The sequence below is a fragment of the Daphnia pulicaria genome, chromosome 9, assembly GCF_021234035.1.
Source record: "Daphnia pulicaria isolate SC F1-1A chromosome 9, SC_F0-13Bv2, whole genome shotgun sequence".
Classification (NCBI taxonomy): Eukaryota; Metazoa; Arthropoda; class Branchiopoda; order Diplostraca; family Daphniidae; genus Daphnia; species Daphnia pulicaria.
Window position 1 is genome coordinate 1,895,691 of NC_060921.1, and position 25,590 is coordinate 1,921,280.

The window sequence follows — 25,590 nt, forward strand, 5'->3', positions numbered from 1 at the left end:
ATCGTCTTCAATTACACCCGTCACCGGTAGTATCAAATCTAAAAGTTGGTTCGTTTGTACTTGATGAATTTTACAGGAAACTTTCTTGGAATGGAGAAAGTAGTGGGATGGGATTCATTCCCTCATTTCTCATCACCACGTACTTATTTACCCCCGCCAACGCTCTAGCTACCAATAAATAAATTAAAGTGAAAGCACATCAATCTTTCGTCGCTCTTCAATCAAGACTGACACTCGTGAGAATTCATCGGAAAACTGGAAATGGGATCAACATTTATAAGCAGCAGCATCATTTCGAAACTATACCCAAGTCCCCAAAGTAGTAACGCAAGAAACTTTTATAATTTGGGCGTTCAACGATCTAAACTTTCTCTCAAACAGTCCTCTGAATCCTTACTTAGCTGGGTGGGGTGGCGTGGCCGCCCACAATATTTCCTTGAGTTTCATCAAGTAAAGTGCTGGGCTGGCTGGCTCCTAGGAGAGTCAAGTGAGGCTGCTGCCGTTTCGTCTATATCTTCCTCTAATTTCTATAATAGTTTGTAGCAAGGTAACGTTTTTACAGAAGAAACTCCTTCATTCACTAGGGATGTTTTATATCTACCTTGTTAGCGAATTTCCATTTCTTAGGGGGCTCACTGGCTCACTTAAAGAAATGAATTCGCGCCAATTTCAAAAAGCGCTGAGAAAAAGAAAAAGGGGGTTTTTATTAGTAATAAAAAACGTCATTCAGAAACACACAACCGGAAAAATGATTTAAATTAATGCAATCTACAAATGAATTATTTCCCTTTTCTTTTCATTTCCCGAAATGATGGCCACCGTATCCATAAGGTGGGTAGCCTCCGTACGGCGGATAGCCTCCGAATCCGCCGGGATATCCATAAGGACTGTAATGACCGTGATCGTAGTGATCGTAGTGATGGTGGTGGTGGTGGTCCAGACCGAGCAGACCTCCCAAGAGTCCGAAAATCGGTTTGGCGTCCGATACTATCGTCTCCATCATCCAAATAAGGAAGAAACCAATTGTTACCTGTGAAAGGATAAATATTAGAAGCCTGCTGCAGCTGCTGTATCAGAGTACAAGACGGAGACAGTATAACATAACAGCAATAATGTTATAAGCTATTAATCTATATATACCAAGATCCGGATCATGTTTGTAGACTGTCCAGCTGTTTTCCCAGAAAGAATTACGGTAAAGAACTGCGGACTAGAGACGGTGAGACCTGACGGATATTTATATGAAACCCAAGCCGGAGCAGTACGTAAAAAGGATGAATCTCTGGAGGAATCAAGGTCCGCCGTAAATATCCGTACCAAGGAAGTTCAAAGAAAAGAAAAAAAAAAAGCTATACTTACTTACACTTATTCGGCAAGGTTATATTACATGGTGAGCTTTCTCTCTTTTGGTATTATTTAAAAGGCCTTGGCCAGTGGATATTTAGTAGCAACCGTTTCGGAACTTCAATAAATAAACGACACTATGTTATCACGGCCGTTTTGGCGATCAATTCAGCTGCACTTTAGTTTCTTTTTCGCGAAAAACGTAAGCTCAGCACCTAGAAACTTTGTGCGCTGTCATCACGTACAAGGATTTTCCAAATGTTTGCACAGCGTTTTCGCCGAGGTGTTTTGATTCCCAAAAGGGCAATTTAAGTGAGTCACTGTTGTACACACACGTGGGCACAAAGCACTCGAATGAAAATTGGATGCCAAATCTTAAACCTTTAAACTACCCGCGCTCGGCCCTTGGCCTGAATCAACTTACGCGAAAGACTCCCGTTTTGTAAATAGGTGCGCAAAAATGACGTGTTGAGAAGTGGGTTCACAAAAAAAAATACAATGAAAGATGAAATGACTATTTCAATGACACACATTTCACACACACAGTGGGTAAATAATAAAATAATAAAAAAAAATGAATTCCCGCGGGATTTTAAAATTGGTAGACCCACAATAAACGAATTTTTCCCGCTTTTTTCCTGGAACTTGGCTTTTTAGTAACTTGTTGAAACAATAAAGCTCGCTCTCGAAGCCCGTCTAGACTCTTAAATGATCGTCGTCTCGTATCTCCCCGAAAAGAGTCACAGCCGAAATAATTTGAAATGATTTGTTCTCGAAAGAGTATCAAAGAGAGCTGACATCTTATTACCATCAAGTAACTCTTTTGTGGCAACGAAGACACGACCCGGCGAAATAAATCTCCGAAAAACAAATCCTGTTTATTTGTGCGAAAAGAAGTGTACACACGTCTTTGTTACGAGCAGTTGCGCAATTGCCAGAGCCTTTTTATAGTCATCTTTTTAAAAAATCAACTTCCTGCCCTGCCCTTTTGTTGGTTATTCAACAAGTATTTACGTATTCCTCACACATGACTGGCATCTGATCTAATTCGATCAGACGCTCGATGAGCAAATCCCTTATAATAAAAACGTGCGAAAACTTGGCGATATTCAACGCGCGGATGACACGATTGATTGCACAACAATCTAATAACAGCATAGCTTCGTTATAGCTGAGGAAAAGATGGAGGGACCCATCACAACGTCTTTCCCCCCCCCCCCCCAATAGATAAAAAGAATCCAGCCAAGTCGTGAAATTTCAACTGACGTTGTTGGATTCACGCGCGCGCACTTGGCCGCGGTCCTACACCGGGCGGAGCAGAGTTTTGATCCTGGGCGTTTAGAGCCAGCAGCGAAGCCGAGTTGATCTGCTGTATACCGCTGGCTACTTTAGCTACGTACAAGCGCTGCCAAGGAGTCATTCAATCTTGGCGCTATACTCTGGTCAGATCCAGCAAGTTTTGATTTTAAATCTCATCTGTTCTAACCGCATTATAAATAGACACTGAAGAAATTCAGTTGACTCTCAATTATAGTGAAACGATTGAAAACAAAACAAAAAACATTTTGGATAAAATTCAATTCGCCCGTGATAGAAATGATTATTTGCGCTTGATCCGGCGGTCGTCAAAACGTGACTTTTCCTCAAATGTAAGTACGGCGATGGATTGAATTTCTATTTTAAGTTATTTAAAGGTGTTGTATATACTCGGAGGATTTGTGTGTTTTCTCGCTCGATAAAAACAGAGAGAAGAAACGAGATTGTCTGGGTATTGATCTTGAATAACAAACTGTTCCTCTCATCCCGAGATTCTATGGAAAGTCTTAATGAGAGAACGCCGACGACCCCCTTATATAAGAAATCTATACAGAGAGTTGGCAGCAGAGACGTTGATGCGAGTCATCCCTAGCTCTTTTCTTCTAATCTCGGATGCTCTTCACTCTCCTCCAACACTTTGAAAAGGAGCCTTTTAGTTGCTGCCACCTACTCTCTTTCTCTCTAGTCACTTGACTCACTTCCTTTTGTCTTGAGAACTAACTAGTTGGGCTACTAACTTGTCGGCGCTCAGCTAATTTACGGTAGACATCCCCCCCATAGCCGAAATTCCGGCCCAAGTTATACTATTTTATGCAACTCAAGGAGAAAGTAATCTTTTCACTTATCTCACTCACTCAGCTCCTTCCTGGTAGTCCAAAGGTTCAGATTCAAAAGCCGCTGATTTAATTTGTTTTGGGTCTATACGTAATAGATGTAAAAGCGTTTCCAAACTATTTGGCTAACTCTCGAAAAGGGAAGTCGTATGACCGGCGGCTGGTCTATAGCATCTGATTCATTCCACTGGGCTCCCACACATGAAACGAGGGAAATCATCAAAGAGATGATGGGCCGAAGGCTAATGCTCCAGCCGTATAATATCATATAGAATCCCATCAAGTGCTAATAAACCCGGAACTTCTTGGGGCCATCCTCTAATCTTATGCAATACAGATACGCACAGCATCAGCCTTTTACATTTTTTGTTTTTCTTTTCCTGTTGTTATTTTGCGGGACTAGATGCACGATCATAACAGCGTGAAAGCGCCAGCCATCTTTGCTGTTGAGGCCCTAATTGCGACAGACCGGAACAGGCGAATTCTTTTTCCGTGTTTTTCTGATGACGTTGTGCTATTTTTTTAGTCTCCCAAGTTCCCATCATCTCTTCCCTCCCTGCGGGACCAATTTGATGTGACTAGAAGACGTTTCGAATCGATCCGAGTAGCCCGGCTCTATAAAGAGTGTGACGGAACAACAAATAAGAGAAAACGAAAGACACAAAGTTGTTGTCGCACCTCCTCTGGCAAACAAGCCCATCGTGAAACCTGATTGTACAGACAACGACCAACTACAGTAAGTAGATGTATCAAACGATCGAGCTTCCGCTGGCCTTTGATCGGAATCGCATCTCGTCTACGTTTCTGATGATGGCCGCCATTGTGTTGTAATAGCTACTACTACTACTACTACACCATCACATATTTACGCTTGGCAAAATTCGAGTATCATTTGTCGTGCAATCCCCCCATACATCACCGCACGGAATCGTTCCGTTTTTATTTACAGGGAATCGATTGGGGGAAAACAACAAACGGACAGACGGCAATTTGCTATCGACTAAATAAAATCATTTTTCAAAAAGGCCACCAACCTTGTTTGTTCGTTGTCACTGATGACAGCGTGCGGAATGAATCAATCAAACCAACTTTTCTTTTGAAGAAATGTTCAGCTCGACTGTGTGTATAGCTATCAGGAAGGTCGCTGCTGGTTGTCGTCGCTCACAATTTATACAAGTTCAGACCTTTTTTCTAGGAAAATAAAGGGAAAAAATAAAAAGTTATTTTCTACTTGACGGGAGATAATAGGCTTTGACCGTATACAGCGCAAAGGTTAACTTTTATAAAATACTAGTCACATATTTAGTTTCTTAAACAAGAATAGAGAAAAGAGAAATCAATAAATTGGAAACCAACGGTCTTCATTTTTGGGTGGTTTCTTTTCTTATACGATTATGTGGATACATAAAAATTGAATGCCGCATATAGATGTGACGAAACGAGTACGAGTTGTCATGGCCAGATCGGCTTTTCCGTCGAAGCTCATTCAAGGGGGTCGTCCATTGTGAACGTGCACAGTATTGCCCTATAGGAGAATGGCTAACGGTAACCCCGGAAACCCGACACCCGAATCAAAAATGAAATAGCCTATGGGTGGACTGGACACGCCTGTAGATCCAATCCAGTCTTTATGGTTCTTCGATAAACTGATACGCTGTAATATTGGTCTGGTTCGGAAAAGGTTACAATGAGATCAAAGGGTTTTACGTAATGGGTCCTACATTGAATAGGTTGCTGAGTTGCAAGAAAATGGGGCAGCAGGTAGTACGTGGCAATATCAGGGAGTGGATGGCACTCTCGACCGGCCCCATGGAGACAAGGAAGCTGCTGGCCATCATAACCAGTTCCTTACAATGGGACGGAAATAGCCTACTCGGTAGTGTAGTATAGAGCTACCAATATACCAACTTTTTACTTTTTACTTTATTTGGTGTCAACGAAATACGCTTAACATAGAATGCTGTCTAGTTTAACGTTCAGTAAACACTTGCAATCCTTAAATCTACAATAAATCCTACAAAACAAAACAGAGAACTTACTCAACATCTGCATGGTCTTCCATCAACACAGTTTTGAATAAAAAAGGCGCGAAAATGAGCAACATGATGAAGAACCTCATCCATCAACGAAAATACTGACAATGAGGCGACCAATTCAATCGCAGCTAGGTTGCAATTTCTACATTGATTTAATAATATTTTTTCTTCCAAGATAAATACCACAAAAAATTGTTAAAATAAAATTTCTTAATTTAGTTGCTATCCTTTTGCTAATTCTGATCTAATTACAATTTACAAATAATCCACTTTTTTGCCCCTCCCTTTCCACGTGTTCTTAACCCATCCACGTTTTCTAAGGCCACGATATATTTAATTTCAAACTTATTCTAATTGAATTATAATTATGAAACTATGGTCAGTAGATTAAAGCTTATTTAAAAAAATATTTGTTGTCACATTCATCTCGAAAATCAAATAATTTATATATATTTAATAATTTATGAAATTGCAACACAGCTACGGTTCCATTTTCACATGTTTGCTGCGTGCAAATCCTCATTGTTGTCAATATTTCCGTCGCAGTAGTAGGTTCTTCAGCATGTTGTTTATTTTCGCGCCTTTTTTTTATTCACTACTGCGTGATGGACCATTCGGATGTTTTCACCAATTTCGAGTAAGTTATTTCTAGCATCTCCATAATTTCTAGTACGTATTTGCCAACCATGAAAATGTTTCAAAAACATCGGGACGTGTACAGAGACAATTACTAGCAGCACGCAATCTTCTACTACACGGTCTATACTAAACGGTGCAGTTCCAACTTGTATCAAAAGTCGAGTTAAGTCCATAAGACATGTCGTGATGAGGTCCCTTGAGCTTTGCCACACCGTTATTAGCCCGTTTACCTGCCATCTTATATATGTTCTGACTGACTAGCCTTCTAGCTTCTATTGAAAGTCGTGCCCTGTGCCGATAAGCCTCTGCGTGCTACAGGAAAACAAAGAGTAAGATGACACCGTGAAAAAAGAAAGAAATGCACGAAAGCCTAAAGCTCATGGGAGTCGAGTAAATTTGCTCTGATGGAAACCCCCAAAACATTTTGATCTGGGGAAAATCCAAAGAATTAAGTTCTTCAAACGGGAAATGGGTAAACACAACTGACATTATGCTGGTAATTAATTTTTCTTGTAATAGGATTTGTATTTGTATGTGAGTGACGACAAGAAAGACTAACTAGGAGCCGGAATTCAGCATACCGAGGGAATTGGCAAATTTATGCGCAGATTTCTGTCACCCCCAAAAAGAAAATTTGGCCTATAGTAGCCTACTATTTGTGATTCTACATTTGACGTATAACGAATTCTATTCAATATTAGCGTCTTTGAGCAGAAACTCGCTAATGGTATTTTATTTAACTCGTTTAGCATCTGATTCCAGCAAAAGCCAATTTCCGTCTTGATTTCCGGATTTCTCGGGAAGAAAAATTTCCATTTTAGATAAAGACGGCGTGTGTCTATTCACCAAGCTAGAGGGGCCACTAGAACGTCGAAAAATATCACTAGTGTTTTTTGGGATGATGCCAAACATGTGTACGATTCTGCCATCAAGCAATATCTTAAAAAGAATTGGAAAGTGGTTTTGAAAAACTGACGTGTGGCAGAACAATTCGAATTGAGTAGGGTCCAGACAGCTGACAGAAGCGCCAATATCTGTCAAACACAGCTTACCTTGCGTCGCCATGGATAGTGTATGTTTTAGTCATGATATTTATGTTGCTCGTAAGATATTTTATCATTTGAACCGGCCGACAGAATTTGACAGCAAAGGATCCCATCAAATAATGGGGGGATGTGGCCAGGAAAATTGCGCTGCTGATTGAATTGTCGGACCGAAGAGACTGACAGAACGTTTTCTTTCTGCGACATGGATATTCTGTCGTGATGTATTGATAGTTTCCATTATTGTTAGGATATAGATCTGTTCATGGCCAAGTAAAAACTACTCGAAACGATATGAAGAGGAAACAATCGAACAAAATAATTTGAAAAGTAATTACAGTCAGTCGGTCAGTCCAACTTTTCTATTTTTACAGGACATGTGTTTTTGGGTGAGTGAGCTGCAGCTATTTTGCGGTCGATTGCAGCAGGGTTGGATAACAGCAGCCGGGAAACGTTGACGACGACCAACTGATGAATAGGCGACGCCCCGGGAGTCATAAAACGAAGAGCAACGAGCAGAAACTTGATCAACCGAGTCACATTAGAAGCCGGAAGTTTATCATGTCGCATCACGGCGGCTGTAGTCGATTCAAGTGCTGGACGCTGATTATGATGATGATGATGATGATGCCACTGATGGTCATCAGCCGGATGCAGTCGCTCAACTCTCAACCGCCGTTCAATTTCACTTGGCCAGCCAAAAAAGCGGCTGATATGGAAGGTGATCTCATTCTCGGCGGCCTCATGATGATCCACGAAAGGCAGGATGACATCACCTGCGGCCCAGTTATGCCTCAGGGAGGCATTCAGGTAAATTTGGAAAGTAATTATTTAGACCGAAATTAGTCATTTCTGATTGTTATTCAATTTAAAGGCACTGGAGACGATGCTGTTCACCATAGACCAGATCAATCCCAATTTGTCCAGCACGACCGGTTTCACCATCGGCGCCCACATCCTGGACGATTGCGACAAGGATACCTACGGACTGGAACAAGCCGTCGCTTTCATCAAAGGTAAACTCATAATAAAAAGATTTAGTCTACGTGCTTTGTGCTACCCGATCCGGATTTAAAGCTGCTGGCTGAACTTGTCACTCTCAGATGATCCTTTCATTGAAAATTTGAATTTTTTATTAGTGATAGGAGCTTACAAAAACCTTGAACATGTTGTCATTGTGTGGGCCAAGCAGTATAAGTCCTGTTCACGGTAGGACACTGTTCGTCGAGACTAATACCTGGGGTTTGACTAATCTCAGTTGCCACTATATAGCGGAAAAAGTGTGTGATGCACTCGGGTGACGAGATTTAATGCCCGTATTCGTATGGAGGACTTCATAGTGCAGGCTTTACAGTGCATCTAAATAAGCTGTGTACACAGACGACTTATTGTGCGCCCGCATTTTGCTGCGAATTCGATCATTCGGCCGCAAAGTAAATTCAGATGGAAATAGGCTCGAAATGTACACCTTAAAAATTCTCTGGGCAATAATAACATGTCGTGACGGTACTAATTGATTACCTTGGACTCTTTTAACGCAGGTTCCATCAGTAATATCGACGATACCAATTATAAATGTCTAGATGGAACGGCGCCGGACGTGAGGAACAAAGTTATTTCGGGAGTGGTTGGCGCTTCGTCTTCAGTGACGTCCATCCAAGTGGCCAATCTTTTGCGACTCTTCAAAATCCCGCAGGTACCTATATATACGAAGGATCGATCCTGGTGGACGACAGCTCAAAATGATTCACACGCTTTTCCTATAGGTTTCCTTCTTCTCGTCGAGTCCCGAGTTGAGCAACAAGCAGCGCTTTGAATATTTCACGCGGACCATTCCATCCGACCATCACCAGGTGATGGCCATCGTCCAGATGATCCGCTTCCTCAAATGGTCCTACATTTCCATCCTCTACGAAGAATCCACCTACGGCATTAAGGTAAATACTTCAACTAACCCAGACTAAAACTACTGTGTACCGACTTGTATGTCGCAGTATTTTGTTTTATGAACGAAACAACGCCCACGTACACGCCCACACGCCAAAGTACAGTGTAGAGAGTGTATAGAAAAGAGGGGAATTTTGTTGTTTTTTTCCTTAAAATTCTGGACTAAAAGGCGATCGATAATTCTGTACCGTCTCCTCGGGACAATCGGGAAATATCAACTGCCAGCAGACACGGCAGTTTACTTACTCAACTTCTAGTTAAAGCCAGTTAAAACTTTCAAGTATCGCATTTTCCAAGCCGTTACTTCAGAAAGCCACGGTGTGTTTTATGTGTCGTAGAATTACATTTTGGAATAACCGCCTTCACGAAAGTCTCTAAACAAGCGCGTTGTGTATAGTAAGCGGGTGACGAACTTGTCCCAGTGGCCACTGATCAATAGGGCCGTGTGATCAAGGGTGTCAATATTTGTTAGGCATCCACCGTGGCCCGACAAAAAAGAATTGATTGGCCCTGAATGTCACACACCACTGGTTAGAGTACTACGGTTCACAGTCCTTTCATAGTACTCCATAGACGATGGAATATGATATGTGTGTGTATAGTCGATCATTCGCTGGAGCATGCGGAGGCCGGAGGGTTTGATGGATGACAACACTCGATCCTGTGTCATTGTATAGACTCTTCTTCTTCTTCTGCTGTCCAGTTCCATCTACCAATGTTGACTCACCATCGCTCGTAACGTCAATACATCACTTATTTGTTTTCTCTTGACAGGCGTTCGAGGAGCTGGAAGTGCTGCTGGCCAAGAACAACATTTGCATCGCCGTCAAGGAGCGGTTGGTCAAGGACTCTGGTGTGGCCGGCGAGGCGGCCTACAACGGCATCGTCCACAAGTTGAACTCGAAACCCAAAGCCAAAGGAGTCATCATCTTCGGGTCGGATCAGGAGGTGTCGGGAGTGATGCGGGCCGTGCGGCGCAACAATCTGACGGCCAATTTCAATTGGATCGGCTCGGACGGATGGGCCGGCCGCCTTCTCGTCTCCGAAGGCAACGAGCCCGAAGTGGAGGGAACGTTGGCCTTTCTGCCGCAGGCTCATCCCGTCAGAGGATTCGACAATTATTTCCTCTCCCTCACGCCGCAAAACAACAAACGAAATCCCTGGTTCATCGGTTAGTTGCCCAATTTTATTCTATACTTTCTGTTTTTGCTTTTCCCGCTACGATAAGGATTCCTTCCCGGGGGGAATTCTTCCATCGACGTCGGACAAACAAGAAAACTGAGTCACTTATCAAAACGTTTGTTATTCTTTTCGGAATCCAATTACTCCCGTTTTTTCATCACTATCATTTTGATGTTGTTCAACTTTACATAATATTTAATTGGCAATGGTTGGAGAACAGAGTAACAAAAACAAGTATCTAATTGGTTCGCTTGTTCTTTTTTTTTCAAACTATGCAAACAGAGTTTTGGGAAAACCATTTCCAATGTCGTTACCCGTCGAGTTCACCAACTCCGTACAATCAGGTAAATAATGGTCACATTTTTTGTAACTTTTACATTCTTTGCTGTTATATTATACTCTTTTATGCGTGAAAGGTTAAACACGAATTTGTATTATTTCTCTGCAGGATTGGGATCGGACGTGCACAGGTCAAGAACAACTCACTCCCGAAGGCACCGAGTTCGAGGGGCAACTGCAATACGTTTCGGACGCTGTCATGGCGTTCGCCAACGCTTTCAAGTTTGTCCATTCGATTTATCTTCTATAAACCAAATCTCTCCAACTATTGTTTCTCTTTCTTCTCTATCCTGATTCAAACTGTGTGCGAGTTGCACATTTAAAACCGAATGTCAACGTTATTCTTTGTGTTAGCTTAGAAAAACTGTAGTAAAATGAAGGAAATGCTGTACTAAAATGTAGGGAAATGATTTCATGATTATCAGTTTTATTGTTTTATTTCTTACTCGATCATTTAGAGATATGCATCAAACAGTTTGCCAAGGCCGCAGGGGCCTCTGCAAGGACATGGTGCCCATCGACGGCAGCGAACTGCTCAAATATCTGAGACGGGTCGAGTTCACGGGTGAGTTCCGAGTGCAATAATATGTCATTTAGTTTTGCGTCATGTTTTGAGTGCCGCATTATTCTTTTTTGGAAGAATAAAACTGTGAATGGCCCTTTGTGACGGACTATGACGATATTATAATGAGCGCATAACTAATACATCCACCCACCCCCGTCCAGGATTAAGTGGCGACCGCTTCCAGTTTGACGAGTACGGCGATGGTCCGGCTCGTTACGACCTGATTCATTTCAAGCAAGTCTCACCCGATCGATATCGATGGCAGCGGATTGGCGAGTACCACTCGGGACAACTAAAACTCAATACCAACGGTATTTATGAATCTCCTGATAAAATATCCTGCGTAACAAGCACTGTAATATCTTTATCTTGACTGGCGTCGTCAGACCATCAATAGATTGACTTAGATCTCTGCAGTATTAGAAGAAGAAATATAAAAGAGGAATATTATTAAACAAACTGTATAGGGGTGCGGGGAATGGGAGTTAGGAATTACCATGAATATTACATTCAATAACTTATCATCCCCATCCTTCATTTAATTAAACATGTACAACTACTAGAGAAAATTACTTTTTCTTCGTTCACTCTTTGCTAGCAACCCATACGTATGCACTGGCGCATGAGATTTACCGCTGTTCCTAGACGTTAAACTTTTGTCGAAAGACTTACAATTCTTTAAGGATGTACCGGTTGTTCATTTTCTTCCATTTTTTTTATTCTCTGACCCTCGGAAAAAAAGAGGAGCTTCGATTCCGGGGGGATCAGGCGACGACGCCGGAATCCATTTGCAGTCATCCGTGCAATGCGTCGCAGGCCAAAAAGTACGTGGAAGGCGAGGGATGCTGCTGGACGTGCGTCGAATGCGTTCTCTATCAGGTATGCACTCTAAGCTCCGTGTTTGTCTGTATACGTCATATGGATGTACACGTCCTGCATAATATCTACCCCTGTGTCCCGAACGGCATGCTGCTGTAAGAAGATGGGGTGGACCTATCCACTGGTCGTTTGGCGGCTGACGACACGCACGGGAGAGAACGTAGGGAATGTGCCGCCAGCAAAGGGATTGAATTCCCATCAGACGTTGCATACATTTATGTAGAGAGAGAGAGTCAAAGTAAGAGGGAAAGGGGCATGAAATCAATGTTCCCTGTTGGTCGTTCATGGCCAGCAGAAAAAGATAAAAAGCTCCAAAACTTTTCAGTTTCAACCATCAAACGGACCGACCCGTTGGACTTGTTGTTAATTTGATCCACATGCGGATCGATGGACTTTGAATAAACACAAAAAAGGGAACCACTGCGCCATCTGCAAGAGATTTTCAGCAACAATTTTCTAATTTTTGTTTTCCGTGTTTTTGCCTAAACAGATCCGGAATCCGGATGATGAGACTCAATGTTCCGCTTGTCCACTCGGAACTTTACCCAACGTCGAGCGGAGCCAATGTCTGACCATTCCGGAAGTCTACTTGCGTCCCGATTCCGGATGGGCCATTGGGGCCATGTCCTTTTCTGCCGTGGGAATCGCCCTCACCTTCATGGTAAAAACATTTCATTATTTAATTGAATTGAATTAGAAAAGACGAAATAATAATTTTAAAATCAATTGAAATAGGTATTGGGCGTGTTTCTGCGGCACAATGACACGCCGGTCGTGCGAGCGTCCGGACGGGAATTGAGTTACGTTCTGCTGAGTGGGTTCCTCCTCTGTTACATGGTCTCGTTCCTGTTGGTTTTGCGACCGACGGACGTCGTCTGCGGAGTCCAGCAGACGGCCATCGGCCTCTGCTTCAGCGTCGTCTACGCCGCCCTTTTCACCAAAACCAACCGGATCGCCCGCATCTTCCGCGGCGGCAAGAAATCGGCCGGGCGACCGGGGCTCATCTCACCCAAATCGCAGCTGGCCATTTGCGGCGGACTGGTCGCCATTCAAGGTACGATTTTTTCATTTCCAAGTTGAGTCATTTCTGATTTGATTGTATTGGTTGTGATCAATTGCCGGAAAAGATAATACTTTCTGTGTTTCAAAATGTCCGGGTTTTCCTTGGTGAAACCAAAAACAGAGTACAATTTGGATAGGGCATTATGTAGTGGAAGATACAACGACGACCATTGAGTCTCAATGATGTCACACAAATTCATTCATAGTATAGTTGTGTTAATGGTCACTGGACTCAGGGTGCACCCCAGAACCAATGTACGTTTTACTTATAACGGACGCCAGTTTCAATTTCAGATTCAATTAAATTCAGCTCAGCAGGAATAAATGCTTACCTTAATCTTGTGATTCAGACCGCGTGATCGTGATCTTGTTCTTAGCCGAAATTTCCAAGTTGTATCATCGGCAACGATTACTTTGCTTTCAATTAATAACTGTGTGTTGTTAACAAGTCTCGAAAGGTTTGAAAAGCAAAGAATAGAGAAGTGTGGTAGAAATGTTATTTGCTTACAACTTCTAATGAATTTCCACAGGGCTGATCTCGGGCGTGGGGTTTTGTTCTTGTGACGTATGAGATTTGGATGGGCCAGATGTTCGGCATAACAGCAGCAAACTTTAGACTTTACTTTGTACATAATGGAACTTAATGGCATGTCCTGATTGCGTCCGGATGGTTGCAAGGCATACCAAATTAGACACTGCGGATGCGGAACGTCTAAACCATTTGAGCAATGAGGCATTTAATTGCTCTACACTAATTAAACCGACAATGATGATTTCTATTTGAGAGTAAACGCTTCTCTCTTGTTTGCACGCAGGTCTGATTTTGCTGGCGTTGCTGTGGGTCTCTCCGTCGGTGGCCAAACACGTTCACCCGACACGTGAAGACAATCTCCTTGTCTGCTCCTCATTCACAGACGCCTCCTACATGATGGTAAAAGACACTCGTGCAAGCAATTGCCCAACTCAAATGTCACCTCAATTTTGTCTTATTTTTTCTTGTGTGAATGAAAGGCGTTCGCTTATCCGATCCTGTTGATCCTCCTCTGCACCGTCTACGCGGTGGTCACGCGCAAAATTCCCGCCGCTTTCAACGAGTCCAAGTACATTGGATTCACCATGTACACAACTTGCGTCATCTGGCTGGCCTTTGTGCCCATCTACTTTAGGTTGGTTCATCTCAACTTGTATAAATGACGGCCACGCATTTTTATTCTAATCTTTTTCCCTTTTTATATTTTGTTCCGTCTCCTTCCGTCCGGCGGTTGTGACAGTACGGCCAGTCATCTGCCACTGAGGATCACCAGTATGAGCGTCACCATCAGTCTGAGTGCCACCGTCACGCTGGCCTGCCTCTTCTCTCCAAAACTTTACATCATCATCTTCCATCCGGAGCGCAACGTCCGACAAGTAAATACCAGCACACACCACACAATTCAATTATCATATTAATTTTGGTTTAATTTTCTCAGGCTCTGACTATGCCAACGACGAAACTCTCGTTCCGAAATAAGAAAAACAGTAACAATCAATCTTCGAATAATGGTCAGTATTTACTTAATAATAGCACGTTTATTTTCGTTTTCCAGAGTCAAGTTCGTCTTTCCTAACCAAGAAGTGATCGAAGTACAAAATGACACAAATTACTTACTACTATCATTAAAATTCAAACTCTATTCACGATTGCCATGTTCTTCCAATTAGGAACGAATAAGACGGAATCTGCAAAAGGTCTGAGCACATCTTCTGCTGTTCAAAATCAACTGTCGCCGACGTCGCAACAGATTCAATCACAGCTGCCCCAGACGGAAAATGACCAGGAGGAAAATGAAGGGGACTTGACCGTCAAAATGATGTCAACCACCGGCACCATCTCCGTCTCTCGAATTCAGTTGAAAGACTTATAGTTCCAATTCCGCAGCATCTATTAGGAGCACCAGAAATCACCTCATCCAATCGAATTTGTCACGCCAAATTCTCCGATCGGTCTTGATCCATTTATTGATCCTTTTGGTTATTGAAGCCATTTGTATTTGTTATAGCCCCTCAACCTAGGTGAACAAACCATAGCGTATCCTTCATTTCAAACAAAAATGAAGATTTGCTTCCGTATCTCAGACTGATGGCTCATATTACAGTGGTGTATCGATCTAAAAATCAATAAATTTAGAATTTGAACCATGGATTGAACCATCGATATACCGTTGATCATCCACTAAAATGAAAAAAAATTCATTTTCTTTTACTTATCTTAATGGAGACGCCGGACGGGTGAATTGTGCGTTTTTTAATCAATTGTTACATAATTTATAATTTATAAATACATAAATAATTCAATAAAGCGTAGCGATTCTGTTATCACCCGGAATTTTTTTCCAAAAGGGTTTTACGTTGCGGATTACGGACGGCCCTTCAACATTCCTTGCAGGAAGGAGTGTCGGTTTTTTTCCATTCAACAGATGGCGAGGCTTGTTGTGCGAGGTTCTCAATAGAGGGCTGAAAGATCTCAGAAGGAAAAAAGTAAATGTAAACAACGACAGGTTGATGACCGAATCGAAGTTTTTTCATTGCACTCTTTGTGTTTCTTTTTGTGTTTATGAATGAAAAAAAAATGCCCAAATATCGAAAGTGTTGTGTTACTGGATGTACTAGTTCGGCAGGAACGGATAAAACACGTTCATTTTACAGATTCCCACAAGTTAGTTCCAGGACTAAGCAGAATTTAATGTTCAAGATTCATCATGAAAAAAGTGTCATCATCAAGAAACGAAGAGCTGCTTGGATAAAAGCTATTAATAGGGAGAATTTTGTTGTGAGAGTCTTCACTGCAGTGTGTTCTCTACATTTTCATAGTGGTAAATAATATTTTAGTTACAGTTTTCTTGTTGCAGTACAAAAATTATTGCTACAGGAAAACCAGCCGTGTACAGAGATGAGGGTAATATAGATTGGGTCCCATCGCTGTTCATGAATGGAGAGAACAACTTTACTAATAAAGAAAGAGGTAATAACAACCATCACTAAAATGTGAAGTACTTTAATTTAACAACATATACATATGTCACATTCAATATTTTTAAGATGAAGAATCTCAGAATGCTACTGCATATTCTTTCACCTCAACTGCTGATGCAACAGTAGAGGACAACTACATAACAATCAAGGAAGAAGTATTAACTGATGGCTCTTTTGAAGGTTAGCAAAATTACATTTTATTATATAGACGTTATAAGTATCCATAAGTATGGGCTGGTATGGGTCAAGCCGACCCCCTAGCGGCGCGTTGCAGTGTGAAGGGGTGCCGTGAACAGCCGCTTTTTATTTGGCTCGCCCGATGTGGTTGCTAGCTTTTAGGCTTTTCAACGGTAGCAGGCGACTATCACATTTTTCGTAAGTTTTCTGTCATATGTTGGATTACACGGTTTCGAACAACATACAAGAAATGCCAAAGTTAAGAGTGTGTTGTATTTGTGGTATTTCTTCAGATTATGATAGGAAGGATAGAAATTCCCGTAGTTTTTTTAATTTTCCAAACCCGAATATCAAAAAGTTAGTGCCATTTGATAAGGATCTGTTGGAAAGGAGGCTTGTTGCATGGAAAGAAGTTGTTGGAACTAATTATGATAATGTCCCTATTGGACTGACTTGTGTTTGTTCTGACCACTTCCAATCAGGTAAACTTCAGTTGTATAAAAACACTGAGAACTTTTATTTAACATCATGTATTCTAGGTAAACCAGCTTACTTTTCCAATGCAAACGATATTGATTGGATACCATCAAAGAATTTGGATCTGTTGGTCACTAACAAAACAAGAAACACTCAATATGCTAACGTACATTCACACTATTACAATGGTAGCTACATTTTGATAACATATATGTTAACTACTTTTGATTAACCAATTGTCAAACTTTAGCTTGACAGAGATTGTGATTGGTTGAATTTCTGTGTTTTACTGTCGTCTGCTAGAGAAATTGTTGTGTGTTGACTAGGATACTGTTTAGGCTTTACGTCAAACGTGCTCTATTTCGATATGTCTAGGAAGTGTTGCATTTGTTTCACAAGGTGGAACAAAAATAATAAGCGCAGTTTTTATAGATTTCCTGGTTTCACCGAATTTCATAATAAGGCTATCAGTGACAAACATCTCATTGAAAGAAGGAGAAATCTTTGGTTGCAACTGACAAAAGGAAATTTAGGTAGATGTAATGGGCAGTATTTTGTGTGTTCTGACCATTTTGTATCAGGTATTACAATGTTTAGCTAATAGTTATTTCGTTAATTAGTAAGTTCTGTTTATAGGGAAACCAGCATATTTGTATTTAACTGAAGATGTGGATTGGGTTCCAACTCAAAATTTGGGGTCCCTTGAACAAGATAACCATTTTGTTTCAACCCATACAGGTATTATTTTCCTTGCCTTTCAACAATTACATTATTTAAGGTATCATAATAAGATTCTTCCATGAGGATAGAGGATTGTTGCAAAGTTTTTATGATACAGAACATCACATCATTGCAGTCAGAACACACAAATACTTAACATTACATCTATCTAACTTTTGTCAAAAACCCAATCGCTATAGCAAAAGAATTACAGTACTTTTGTTTCACATATCACAGGGCCTTGATACTCATTACTGATACATTTTTGTGTAATTCGGGGGAAAAATAATAACGCGTACGTAGCAGCGGTGCACTAGGAAAATGCTACACCATGTGCCTCCATCCTCCGCATAAATAGTAGTTCATTAACTAATTGATGAAAATGTTTTGTTTCCCTTTAAAGATGAGGAGGGACAGGAGATAAGTTGCGATCTTAGCATGACTTCCACAGAAAACGATCCACTTGATGTTCAAACCGCAGTACATCCGCCTGATCCGAATACAACAGACGGAGTGACTGGCTGCTTTGTTGATGGTAATCCTTTTGCAAAACTTTGTTACCAAGTTACATATAGTAGATAACAAACTAATAATCTTTACAGCGAAGAGACCTATGGTGACTATTGTCAGTCCTGAATTATTACGTGATACTACCTTTTCCGAAAATCCAAGTACTGCGGTTCAATGTGCAATAGATGAGGACAACCGTATTATAGTCAAAACAGAAATAATGGATATGGAAGGTGAGTGTAAATTTCAAAGATGTTACTATTACTAACTAACCCGCTTATTTTTATATTTCGAAGATGAAGTTCCGTTGAATACTGGTCCCAATCTTACTTATTCTTTAATCTCGACGTCAATGGCCGATAACGGGACGCAGGTCTGTACATACATGATTAAAATGGTACAAAATTTTTTATAAAATAACATTTCATAGGTTGACTTTGATGAACCCCCAAGCCCAATCCAGTTGGACAAATCTACTCAGACAGAAATGTCCTCCTTCCCCAAACCTCGCGGAACAGAATAATTGAAATAAACATCTCGTGTTTCTAGAAAGGCTGTGATACCATTTGCCATTTGCTGTGTTTGCGTATCGTATGATGAGAAAATAAATGAGAATTTTTTTTTTAATGTCTACCATTAATTTTTTGATTTCATAATAAAACTTGTAAAAATTTAACATCTGCAGTTGTTGGAATTCTCGATGACTTTCCATAGGACTTCACAATGTGTCATATTCAAAAATCAAATTTCCCTCCATTAATTTGACGTCTGCTAAACAGCATGTCTTTCTATCTTCCGTTCTTATTTTAGTATCTTTATATCCTACGGCTGGCATTCCGCTTTACTTCTTAATTTTGTATTGTAATCACAAATAAGTGAAGAATCGAGAATCACAGAATTAATTCAACCATTCAACGCGTAAATATAAATAAATCAGACGTCGGCGAAAAGCGAGTGTTGTCAATTTAGCAGACGAATCATAACAGGAACAGTGTGCAAATCTGTGATAATGACATTTAATTATATCAGTTAAACTATAATAGTGATATCTAATTTCCTTCTTTTTTTTACATAAATTGAGTGCTACAAAATTGTGTCCATGGAGTCAAACAAAATAAAATACCTGCAATTCAAAGAAGAATTACAAATTCCAGTTTCATGGGGCTACCTTGCCGGTAAAATGGTTTCACTAAATTATTTGTGTTGCCAGCCAATAACTAATAAGTCATAAATTTTAACATAGCTAAGGTATGGGGCCCAGAGGATGGTTTACCAATATTGGCCCTCCATGGATGGCAGGATAATGCAGGATCTTTTGACACCATTGCTCCTTTACTCCCTTTAAATACTCGTCTAGTGTGTCTTGAGTTCTGTGGTAATAATTTGCTTATACATATCTCACTGTGTCGTAAACATAGGCCTACTTATGCAACTGCTTGCATTCTCTTTAGGGCATGGCTTTTCCTCCCACTACCCACCAGGAATGTTTTTGTCTCTCTATGACCATATCTATCATGTCAAAATGGTAATTGACTTTTTTCGGTGGGAAAAGGTTACTCTCATGGGCCACAGGTAATTTCCTTTCAAATCTTTTACAGACACATATTTTTTAAAATTAATTGTGCTGGGTTTGTTAGCATGGGAGGCCAAATTGCCACATTCGTTGCTTCGATATTTTCCGACAAAATCCTTAAGCTCATCAGTTTGGATGCTCTCAAGCTCCGATCTTCCGATCCAGACAACTTTAGCAATGAGATGAAAAGTGTTTTAACAGATTTTCAAAGCATGGCCAAAAAACTGGAGCAAATCCCACGGACATCTTCCATCACAACATATAATCAAGCGCGTGAGAAACTCATCAGAAACTACTCTGGATCGGTTGAAGCCAAGCACGCCGACTTCCTGCTCGCCCGTAGTTTGCGAAAGAAAGGCGATGATGAGTATGAATATACACGAGACTTGCGCACCATCATCCGCCCGTTCCTTTTCAATGATTTTACCACTGAAAAGCTCAGAGAAATAGCTCGTGGTATTTTATGCCCATTTCTGCTGATACGCGCAAGAAATTCGATTACTTCTGTCTCATCCGAACCAGTGCAATTGCACCAAGAATTCATCGAGATCTATCGCAACGCCAGTAAAGATTTCCAGTTGATTGAGATGGATGGTAAGCACCACATCCATTTAACTCACCCAGAATTGGTCGCTCCCTACATTTGCGATTTTCTCAATAAAAATATATAGAACAATGAATATGTATGGTTGCCCAAAAACTTTTATTTCCAACTTCTCCGGTGAGTTATGGCAAAGAAAGAGGTACTTACGTCACAACAAACTAATATTTTAAAAGCAAAGATAAAAACTGTGAAATATGACGACTATTTTTTTCTTATCATTTGAACGACATTGTTGTCTACTGTTTGCTGAAACAAAATATTTATTTCAATATCTCAAATGAGTCAACATCTCCTTTACAAATCGATACTTGCTATCGATAGTACCTTATGACTTTGTCGTCTGTAGCTGATATCCACAATTGTTATGTAAATACGTCTAAAGGGCGAAACAATGAGGAAGTAATGACCCATGTTTCTTTCAAAGTTTAGTTCCTATCTCGTCAGTCAGTGAATGAATGTCAGGGAAATGCAGTCAATTGCCGTGTCATCTGTGGAAAGCCCACGACTAGAGTTTAAAGAGGACGTCCAGATTCCTGTTCCATGGGGCCACTTGTCAGGTATTGAATCTTAACGTTGAACGCATTTTCCTTTAAAACACAGTTGCCTGACTTGTTTGCACTTGTTGGTTGTTGGCAATAGCAAAAGTTTGGGGGCCTGATGATGGTGTTCCTGTTTTAGCAGTTCATGGATTGATGGATAACGCTGGATCATTTGATACACTAGCTCCTCTGCTCCCACCTCATGTTCGTCTTGTTTGCCTTGAGCTTTGTGGTAATAATGCCTGCTTCTAAAAATACATATCATATTCAAATTCAATATCTGTACCATGCACGCAGGTCATGGATACTCATCAGCCTACCCCCCTGGAGTGATCCTTCATTATTTTGACAACGCCTATCATGTTAAACTTGTTGTAGATCATTTCAAATGGGACCAAGTGATCTTAATTGGTCATAGGTAAGCCTAGTTAGTAAGAGGATTGGTTATATAACTATGTACCTATTTGTATACTGATAAGACAGTAGTTAATCTTTTATGCTATTACTTTTCTTTTTTTAAATTTCAGTATTGGGGCCATCACACTTTTTCTCTTTGCATCTATTTTCCCAGAACATGTCAGCAAAATGATCAGTTTGGATTTGGTTAAGCCGGTCTCCGTGTCCGTTTCTAAGCTACCTGTCATCATGAGAGGCATTATAACCGAAATACTCGGATTCTCGGAAGTTGGATCACCATCAACGGTTACATATCAGGAAGCCCGTCAGAGTCTTGTCGACAATTACAAAGGATCCGTCGACGACAAGGCAGCAGACGTCCTATTAATCCGTGGCCTGAAAAGGAAAGCTAATGCCGAAGATGCCTACGAGTTCGTAATTTCTGATATGCGAATCCTAGTCCGCACACTCACTCTTTCCGAAGAGCAAATTAAAGTGTTGATTGCCAATATCCGTTGCCCTTTACTCATCATCCGAGCTTCCAACGGCCTCAAGAATTTTACCGAGAAAGTGCTTGGCGAATATCTCGACATTTATCGGTCTTCCAGCCAAGATTTTCGCATCGTCGACGTAGAAGGTACCCATCATGTCCATCTCACCCATCCTGAACGAGTCGCACCTCACATTCTTCAATTTCTATTACCTCTTCCGCTCGCTAGTAAACTTTAATGAAACAACCAATTGTTTTGTTAAATAACTACCTCAGTGTATTTTTTTACTTACAATAGAATATATCTTTTTAAAAATGACACGATTGAAATTCATTGAAATAATTTTTTAGTTGAAAAAGAAAATTTGTTTGATAAAATGTAGAACTAGCGGATAAGGTTGCATGCATTCAATTGACTACGAGCGGTCTGGAACCCCGCCTTGTTTGCATTTGAATGAGAGGCGGTTTCGTTCCAGTGCCATAAACACAGCAACTCATCGCCGCCCATGGTGAGCAATTGATTACCATTGACGGATGCAGCCATGCTGACAATACCATCTTCATGCTCTAGTAACATTTCAGAGAAAGAAAGAAAATAAACCACGAGTGAAAACACGAAGACTCAATTTAGAGTAAAGATATCAAAAAGTAGTTCAGGTTTTTATCATCTTACGGTCTAGTTTCAGGATGGGATTCAATCTGTTAGAAGTCAGTTGCCAGAGCTGAACGGTGCTTTCTGCACCATGAATCTGTCGAGAGAAGAGAAGAAATGTAAATCATCAGTGTCTTTAAAGCTTTTAAATTTGATTGCTCGAAAAAGTCCCCCCGCACATGAGTCGCAGCAGCAGCAGCAGCCGCCGCTTCGGGTAGACACGAATGATGTGAAGTGGCAACTTGTTTCAGATCAGCGTTGAATTGGATCCCCGAAACTTCTGATGCGCATTCATAGTCGCCAATCAACACTCCCGTCGCTGTATCTGTTAAATAATTTAAAGCGTCAGTCGATCCAAAAAAAAATCAAATCAAATAAATAAAAGCTGCGCGATTAAATAACCATACTGTGAAGGCAGATGCTGGGCTTTGGGAAACTGGAGCCGCTAAACAGAACACTGGATTTCCAGGAACACCAATTCACGACCTAAAAAAAGAAAAAAAGTTAATCAAAAACCTTTGTCCAATTCGAAATATTGATTTTGTAATTACTTGGATGGGGTTTTTGTCTTGGGTTTTGAAAATTTTGATTTCATTTGATGGCGAGCGAACATCCCACAAGTAAATTTGTCCAGACTCGCAGCCGCCAGCCAGTAAGTGTCCGTTGGAGGACCAGGAGAGGCTGTTGACGCTGGTACGCGATTTCAATGCTAAAATGGGTTCACTGGACCCACCCGTTTGGCGGAGGTCGTAAATCCGAACCCCGTGGCTAGTGGTGCCGCTAAAAAAGGAGAGAAACAGGGAAAAATACAAAAACTATAGCGCCTTATTCAGATAGGTCGGTTAGAATTGCACACCTGACCCAAATCTATCCGAGAGCTTACCCCTTTGTCTTGGAAAAAATAAATTTTACGACCCACTTGAATTTCCACAAAAGTATTACCAGGTTAGTAGCTGATCTTGTTCTAGTGCGATCGATCGAATCGCGTGGTTGGACAACATCTGCCACTTGATTTGACGGAGGGAGGTGCGCAGATCGCGGATATGAATTTCCCCACCCGCTTTGCCGCAGACGACCGATTCACCTGGAACATGAATAAAAATTAGTTAATTGTGCAACAGTCGGATCAAAACAAATTTACCAGCGCTATCCCAGATAACTTGGCAGAATGGATTTTCCGGAGTCTGGTTGTTGTTGCAAATTTCGGTCACGTTAGAGTCCTCGTTGATTTGACATACGTAAACGCCCGTTTCTAAGGCCACCACCAAACTGGCCGATGGCGCCCAGTGAGCACTCTGGGAACCTGTTTGAATACAACATACAATTTATTATTTTAAAAAAGTCTTTTTTCTTTTTAAAATAAAACCCAAACAAAAGAAAAAAAAGGTAAAAAAATAAAATCAGTATTCAACAGACGAATTTACCGCAGTCGAGAAAAGTCCCCGGGGCAGCCATAACTCGATCGGGTTTAGTGGGGATTTTAAATTTGGGTTTAGGAGTCGTACCACAAGCCAAAGAGGCCGTAACGAGGCTGAATGGTTTCGCTTTCACGACTTTAGTGCCAAAGTTGAGAATTCGCGTGACTTGGCGGGAGCTGTCCTGTTGCTCAGAGTCGTAATGATCGCCGGCACGATGTGACAGGGGTGACAAAAGATGCTGAGCCAGCTGCATATCCGTCTGCGAGCGACATGGAATCAACCTGCGTCACGCCAGCAGACCAAAAATAAAAACATACAAAAGAAAATGAAGGAAACAACTTTTGTGATTGACCTTGCTTCGTTCGGTTTTCCCCAGAAAATGACGTAAACACCAATTGATACATCAACTAACGAACCTGTCTTGAATGTTAACACTGCGAGGAGACGAAGGGCTGTTGCGATGCTGTTGGTGGGCGAACGGCGATGGCACCTGAAGTGAATTGCGATTGAGACTTTGAATCTTTCCCGACGAATGAGGTAATCGGCCTGTGGGAGAACGACGCAAGGTCGGCGTCAAAAATTTCGCCTTCTCACCACCAGCACCTATACAATTTGATATTTCGTTCGTGACGGGCATTTTTCACACACAATCGTTGGTGGGTACTTACCTTGTTTAGTATCACTGGAAATAACCGGCACGTTGAGATTATGTTGGCTTCCGGAAGTCAAACACGTGGCGGACATGGCTGATTGTATAATGAAGAAGAAACAGGTACGATGAGAAATGAGCAAACAATGAAACACGACAGTTCTGACCTCAGCTGTTTGTTGGTTGTCGACTGCACGAAAAAAAAACAAGTGAAAATCGGGATTGTTCATTTGTTTTATTTCAGCAATGGCGGGAAATGGGGTAAGGGGTCAGACAATGACCAAAAACTACAGTGGAATAAATTACATGTTTTTTCTGAAATTTACAATATTTAAATTAATTACCATATTTTTTTTTCGGGACAACTTTTTGGGCTGGAAGATAAAATTCTAACTGTTTATTCGACTGGGTCAATCTGCAAGTCAATACATCGTGAACCTGTGCACAGCAGCAGCAGCACAAGTTAAGAGTTGCAAATGGCTGACTATTCAAAAGATTCGAATGTCGCACGATGGAAGTCGATCTACCGTTACGGCAACCAGTTTCTATTGTGTGTGTCTACTACAGTCCCTAGCGATGCCAGGAAGTGTGCACGGTCCTATTTCTATTTTATTCGGCTTTTGTGTGATATTATTATTATATGTGTGTGTGTACGGGTTTCCAACAGCATTCGCGAATCAAAAAAGTTCACGCTCGGCTTCCCCGACATATTGTGTCAAATTGCTGTTTTCTCTATTGAGCTCACAGTAGAGAATCACGTCATTGTTGACGGAAGCTCGCTTGGCTGGACGATAACCATCATTCAACTTTGGGGGAGAGAGAAAAAAAGGACCATCAGATGGAAATGGCGTGGGCATGTTTACCTTTGGGTACTCTGGTATGGTGGAGGGCTCTTGTCCTGGATTCTTTGAGGGGACGAATTGGGGTCATGCCTGTGTAATCTTTGTAGAACATCCAAATGAACTTTCATCTTCTCATGGAAATCTTTTTTTACCTTTCTATTGCAGCCCGAAAGAATATAAGGAATCGTTAACCTCATCAGAATTATAGTTTTCTGTTAACATACGTGAATCGGCCCCGAGCTATTTTATACCAACACACACCTAGAAAACACCTGTGTGTTGACGACTGACCATATTTCGGTGTGGTGGCGTGACCGGCCATTATTTATACTTCTATTTGTTTTC

General features: G+C 41.2%; 7 protein-coding genes across 15 annotated transcripts in view; 4 read left to right on the forward strand and 3 right to left on the reverse strand.

Moving 5' to 3' along the window:
• Positions 1-25,590, reverse strand: part of LOC124312897 — a 309,861-nt gene that overhangs the window by 177,561 nt on the left and 106,710 nt on the right. The gene's annotated exons all lie outside the window — the stretch shown is intronic.
• Positions 681-1,318, reverse strand: LOC124313528 (uncharacterized protein YojB-like). Its single transcript, XM_046778497.1, has 2 exons — positions 1,141-1,318; positions 681-1,030 (listed from the first exon to the last, which is right to left on the reverse strand). Exons 1-2 carry the CDS (start codon positions 1,153-1,155, stop codon positions 797-799), a joined length of 249 nt encoding a protein of 82 aa, XP_046634453.1. The 5' UTR covers positions 1,156-1,318; the 3' UTR covers positions 681-796.
• Positions 2,766-15,385, forward strand: LOC124312852 (metabotropic glutamate receptor 2-like). 3 transcript variants are annotated; one of them, XM_046777359.1, is made up of 20 exons: positions 6,077-6,167; positions 6,689-6,844; positions 6,919-7,485; positions 7,587-8,022; positions 8,087-8,228; positions 8,754-8,908; positions 8,979-9,149; positions 9,934-10,330; positions 10,624-10,685; positions 10,790-10,902; positions 11,139-11,245; positions 11,407-11,556; positions 11,988-12,124; positions 12,615-12,785; positions 12,860-13,178; positions 14,002-14,117; positions 14,198-14,352; positions 14,458-14,593; positions 14,656-14,728; positions 14,888-15,385. In XM_046777359.1, exons 4-20 carry the CDS (start codon positions 7,684-7,686, stop codon positions 15,088-15,090), a joined length of 2,946 nt encoding a protein of 981 aa, XP_046633315.1. In that variant the 5' UTR covers positions 6,077-6,167; positions 6,689-6,844; positions 6,919-7,485; positions 7,587-7,683; the 3' UTR covers positions 15,091-15,385. The 3 variants fall into 3 exon arrangements, with proteins under 3 accessions (XP_046633316.1, XP_046633315.1, XP_046633314.1); XM_046777360.1 differs by lacking the exons at positions 6,077-6,167; positions 6,689-6,844; positions 6,919-7,485 and adding an exon at positions 2,766-2,993; XM_046777358.1 differs by lacking the exons at positions 6,689-6,844; positions 6,919-7,485.
• On the forward strand, positions 15,509-18,709 carry LOC124313247. 7 transcript variants are annotated; one of them, XM_046778069.1, is made up of 9 exons: positions 16,385-16,573; positions 16,669-16,857; positions 16,915-17,040; positions 17,103-17,433; positions 17,489-17,590; positions 17,976-18,112; positions 18,177-18,315; positions 18,379-18,455; positions 18,513-18,709. In XM_046778069.1, exons 4-9 carry the CDS (start codon positions 17,220-17,222, stop codon positions 18,603-18,605), a joined length of 762 nt encoding a protein of 253 aa, XP_046634025.1. In that variant the 5' UTR covers positions 16,385-16,573; positions 16,669-16,857; positions 16,915-17,040; positions 17,103-17,219; the 3' UTR covers positions 18,606-18,709. The 7 variants fall into 7 exon arrangements, with proteins under 7 accessions (XP_046634019.1, XP_046634020.1, XP_046634023.1 ...); XM_046778068.1 differs by having other exon boundaries at positions 16,385-16,857; XM_046778063.1 differs by lacking the exons at positions 16,385-16,573; positions 16,669-16,857; positions 16,915-17,040; positions 17,103-17,433; positions 17,489-17,590 and adding exons at positions 15,509-16,038; positions 16,095-16,187; positions 16,265-16,378.
• On the forward strand, positions 18,913-22,003 carry LOC124313225 (probable serine hydrolase). The gene is made up of 8 exons (XM_046778035.1): positions 18,913-19,257; positions 19,326-19,457; positions 19,534-19,654; positions 19,720-20,249; positions 20,684-20,816; positions 20,899-21,030; positions 21,096-21,216; positions 21,326-22,003. Exons 5-8 carry the CDS (start codon positions 20,711-20,713, stop codon positions 21,921-21,923), a joined length of 957 nt encoding a protein of 318 aa, XP_046633991.1. The 5' UTR covers positions 18,913-19,257; positions 19,326-19,457; positions 19,534-19,654; positions 19,720-20,249; positions 20,684-20,710; the 3' UTR covers positions 21,924-22,003.
• LOC124313763 (probable serine hydrolase) lies at positions 19,605-20,326 on the forward strand. The gene is made up of 2 exons (XM_046778574.1): positions 19,605-19,654; positions 19,720-20,326. The coding sequence occupies exons 1-2, from the start codon at positions 19,605-19,607 to the stop codon at positions 20,324-20,326; spliced, it is 657 nt and encodes a 218-aa protein (XP_046634530.1).
• LOC124313121 (protein FIZZY-RELATED 3-like) lies at positions 21,936-24,951 on the reverse strand. The gene is made up of 11 exons (XM_046777860.1): positions 24,748-24,951; positions 24,423-24,593; positions 24,171-24,357; positions 23,761-24,035; positions 23,478-23,639; positions 23,279-23,420; positions 22,888-23,116; positions 22,744-22,822; positions 22,516-22,661; positions 22,358-22,433; positions 21,936-22,251 (listed from the first exon to the last, which is right to left on the reverse strand). Exons 2-11 carry the CDS (start codon positions 24,496-24,498, stop codon positions 22,070-22,072), a joined length of 1,554 nt encoding a protein of 517 aa, XP_046633816.1. The 5' UTR covers positions 24,499-24,593; positions 24,748-24,951; the 3' UTR covers positions 21,936-22,069.

Excerpts from the sequence above, each read along its gene's own strand:
- LOC124313225 (XM_046778035.1), top strand. The coding sequence starts at position 20,711 with ATGAATGTCAGGGAAATGCAGTCAATTGCCGTGTCATCTGTGGAAAGC. Across the intron at positions 21,031-21,095 it reads TGTTTGCCTTGAGCTTTGTG|GTCATGGATACTCATCAGCC; the intron begins GTAATAATGCCT and ends CCATGCACGCAG. Across the intron at positions 21,217-21,325 it reads GTGATCTTAATTGGTCATAG|TATTGGGGCCATCACACTTT; the intron begins GTAAGCCTAGTT and ends TTTAAATTTCAG.
- LOC124313121 (XM_046777860.1), bottom strand. The coding sequence starts at position 24,498 with ATGTCCGCCACGTGTTTGACTTCCGGAAGCCAACATAATCTCAACGTG. Across the intron at positions 24,036-24,170 it reads AGTGTTAACATTCAAGACAG|GTTGATTCCATGTCGCTCGC; the intron begins GTTCGTTAGTTG and ends GGCGTGACGCAG. Across the intron at positions 22,252-22,357 it reads TCCCATCCTGAAACTAGACC|AGCATGAAGATGGTATTGTC; the intron begins GTAAGATGATAA and ends AAATGTTACTAG.
- LOC124312852 (XM_046777360.1), top strand. The coding sequence starts at position 7,684 with ATGAATAGGCGACGCCCCGGGAGTCATAAAACGAAGAGCAACGAGCAG. Across the intron at positions 8,023-8,086 it reads TGCCTCAGGGAGGCATTCAG|GCACTGGAGACGATGCTGTT; the intron begins GTAAATTTGGAA and ends TTCAATTTAAAG. Across the intron at positions 10,686-10,789 it reads CACCAACTCCGTACAATCAG|GATTGGGATCGGACGTGCAC; the intron begins GTAAATAATGGT and ends ATTTCTCTGCAG.
- LOC124313763 (XM_046778574.1), top strand. The coding sequence starts at position 19,605 with ATGGTAATTGACTTTTTTCGGTGGGAAAAGGTTACTCTCATGGGCCAC. Across the intron at positions 19,655-19,719 it reads GTTACTCTCATGGGCCACAG|CATGGGAGGCCAAATTGCCA; the intron begins GTAATTTCCTTT and ends TGGGTTTGTTAG.
- LOC124313247 (XM_046778063.1), top strand. The coding sequence starts at position 15,780 with ATGAATGAAAAAAAAATGCCCAAATATCGAAAGTGTTGTGTTACTGGA. Across the intron at positions 16,039-16,094 it reads TTCTCTACATTTTCATAGTG|GAAAACCAGCCGTGTACAGA; the intron begins GTAAATAATATT and ends TTATTGCTACAG. Across the intron at positions 18,113-18,176 it reads GCTGCTTTGTTGATGGTAAT|AAGAGACCTATGGTGACTAT; the intron begins CCTTTTGCAAAA and ends ATCTTTACAGCG.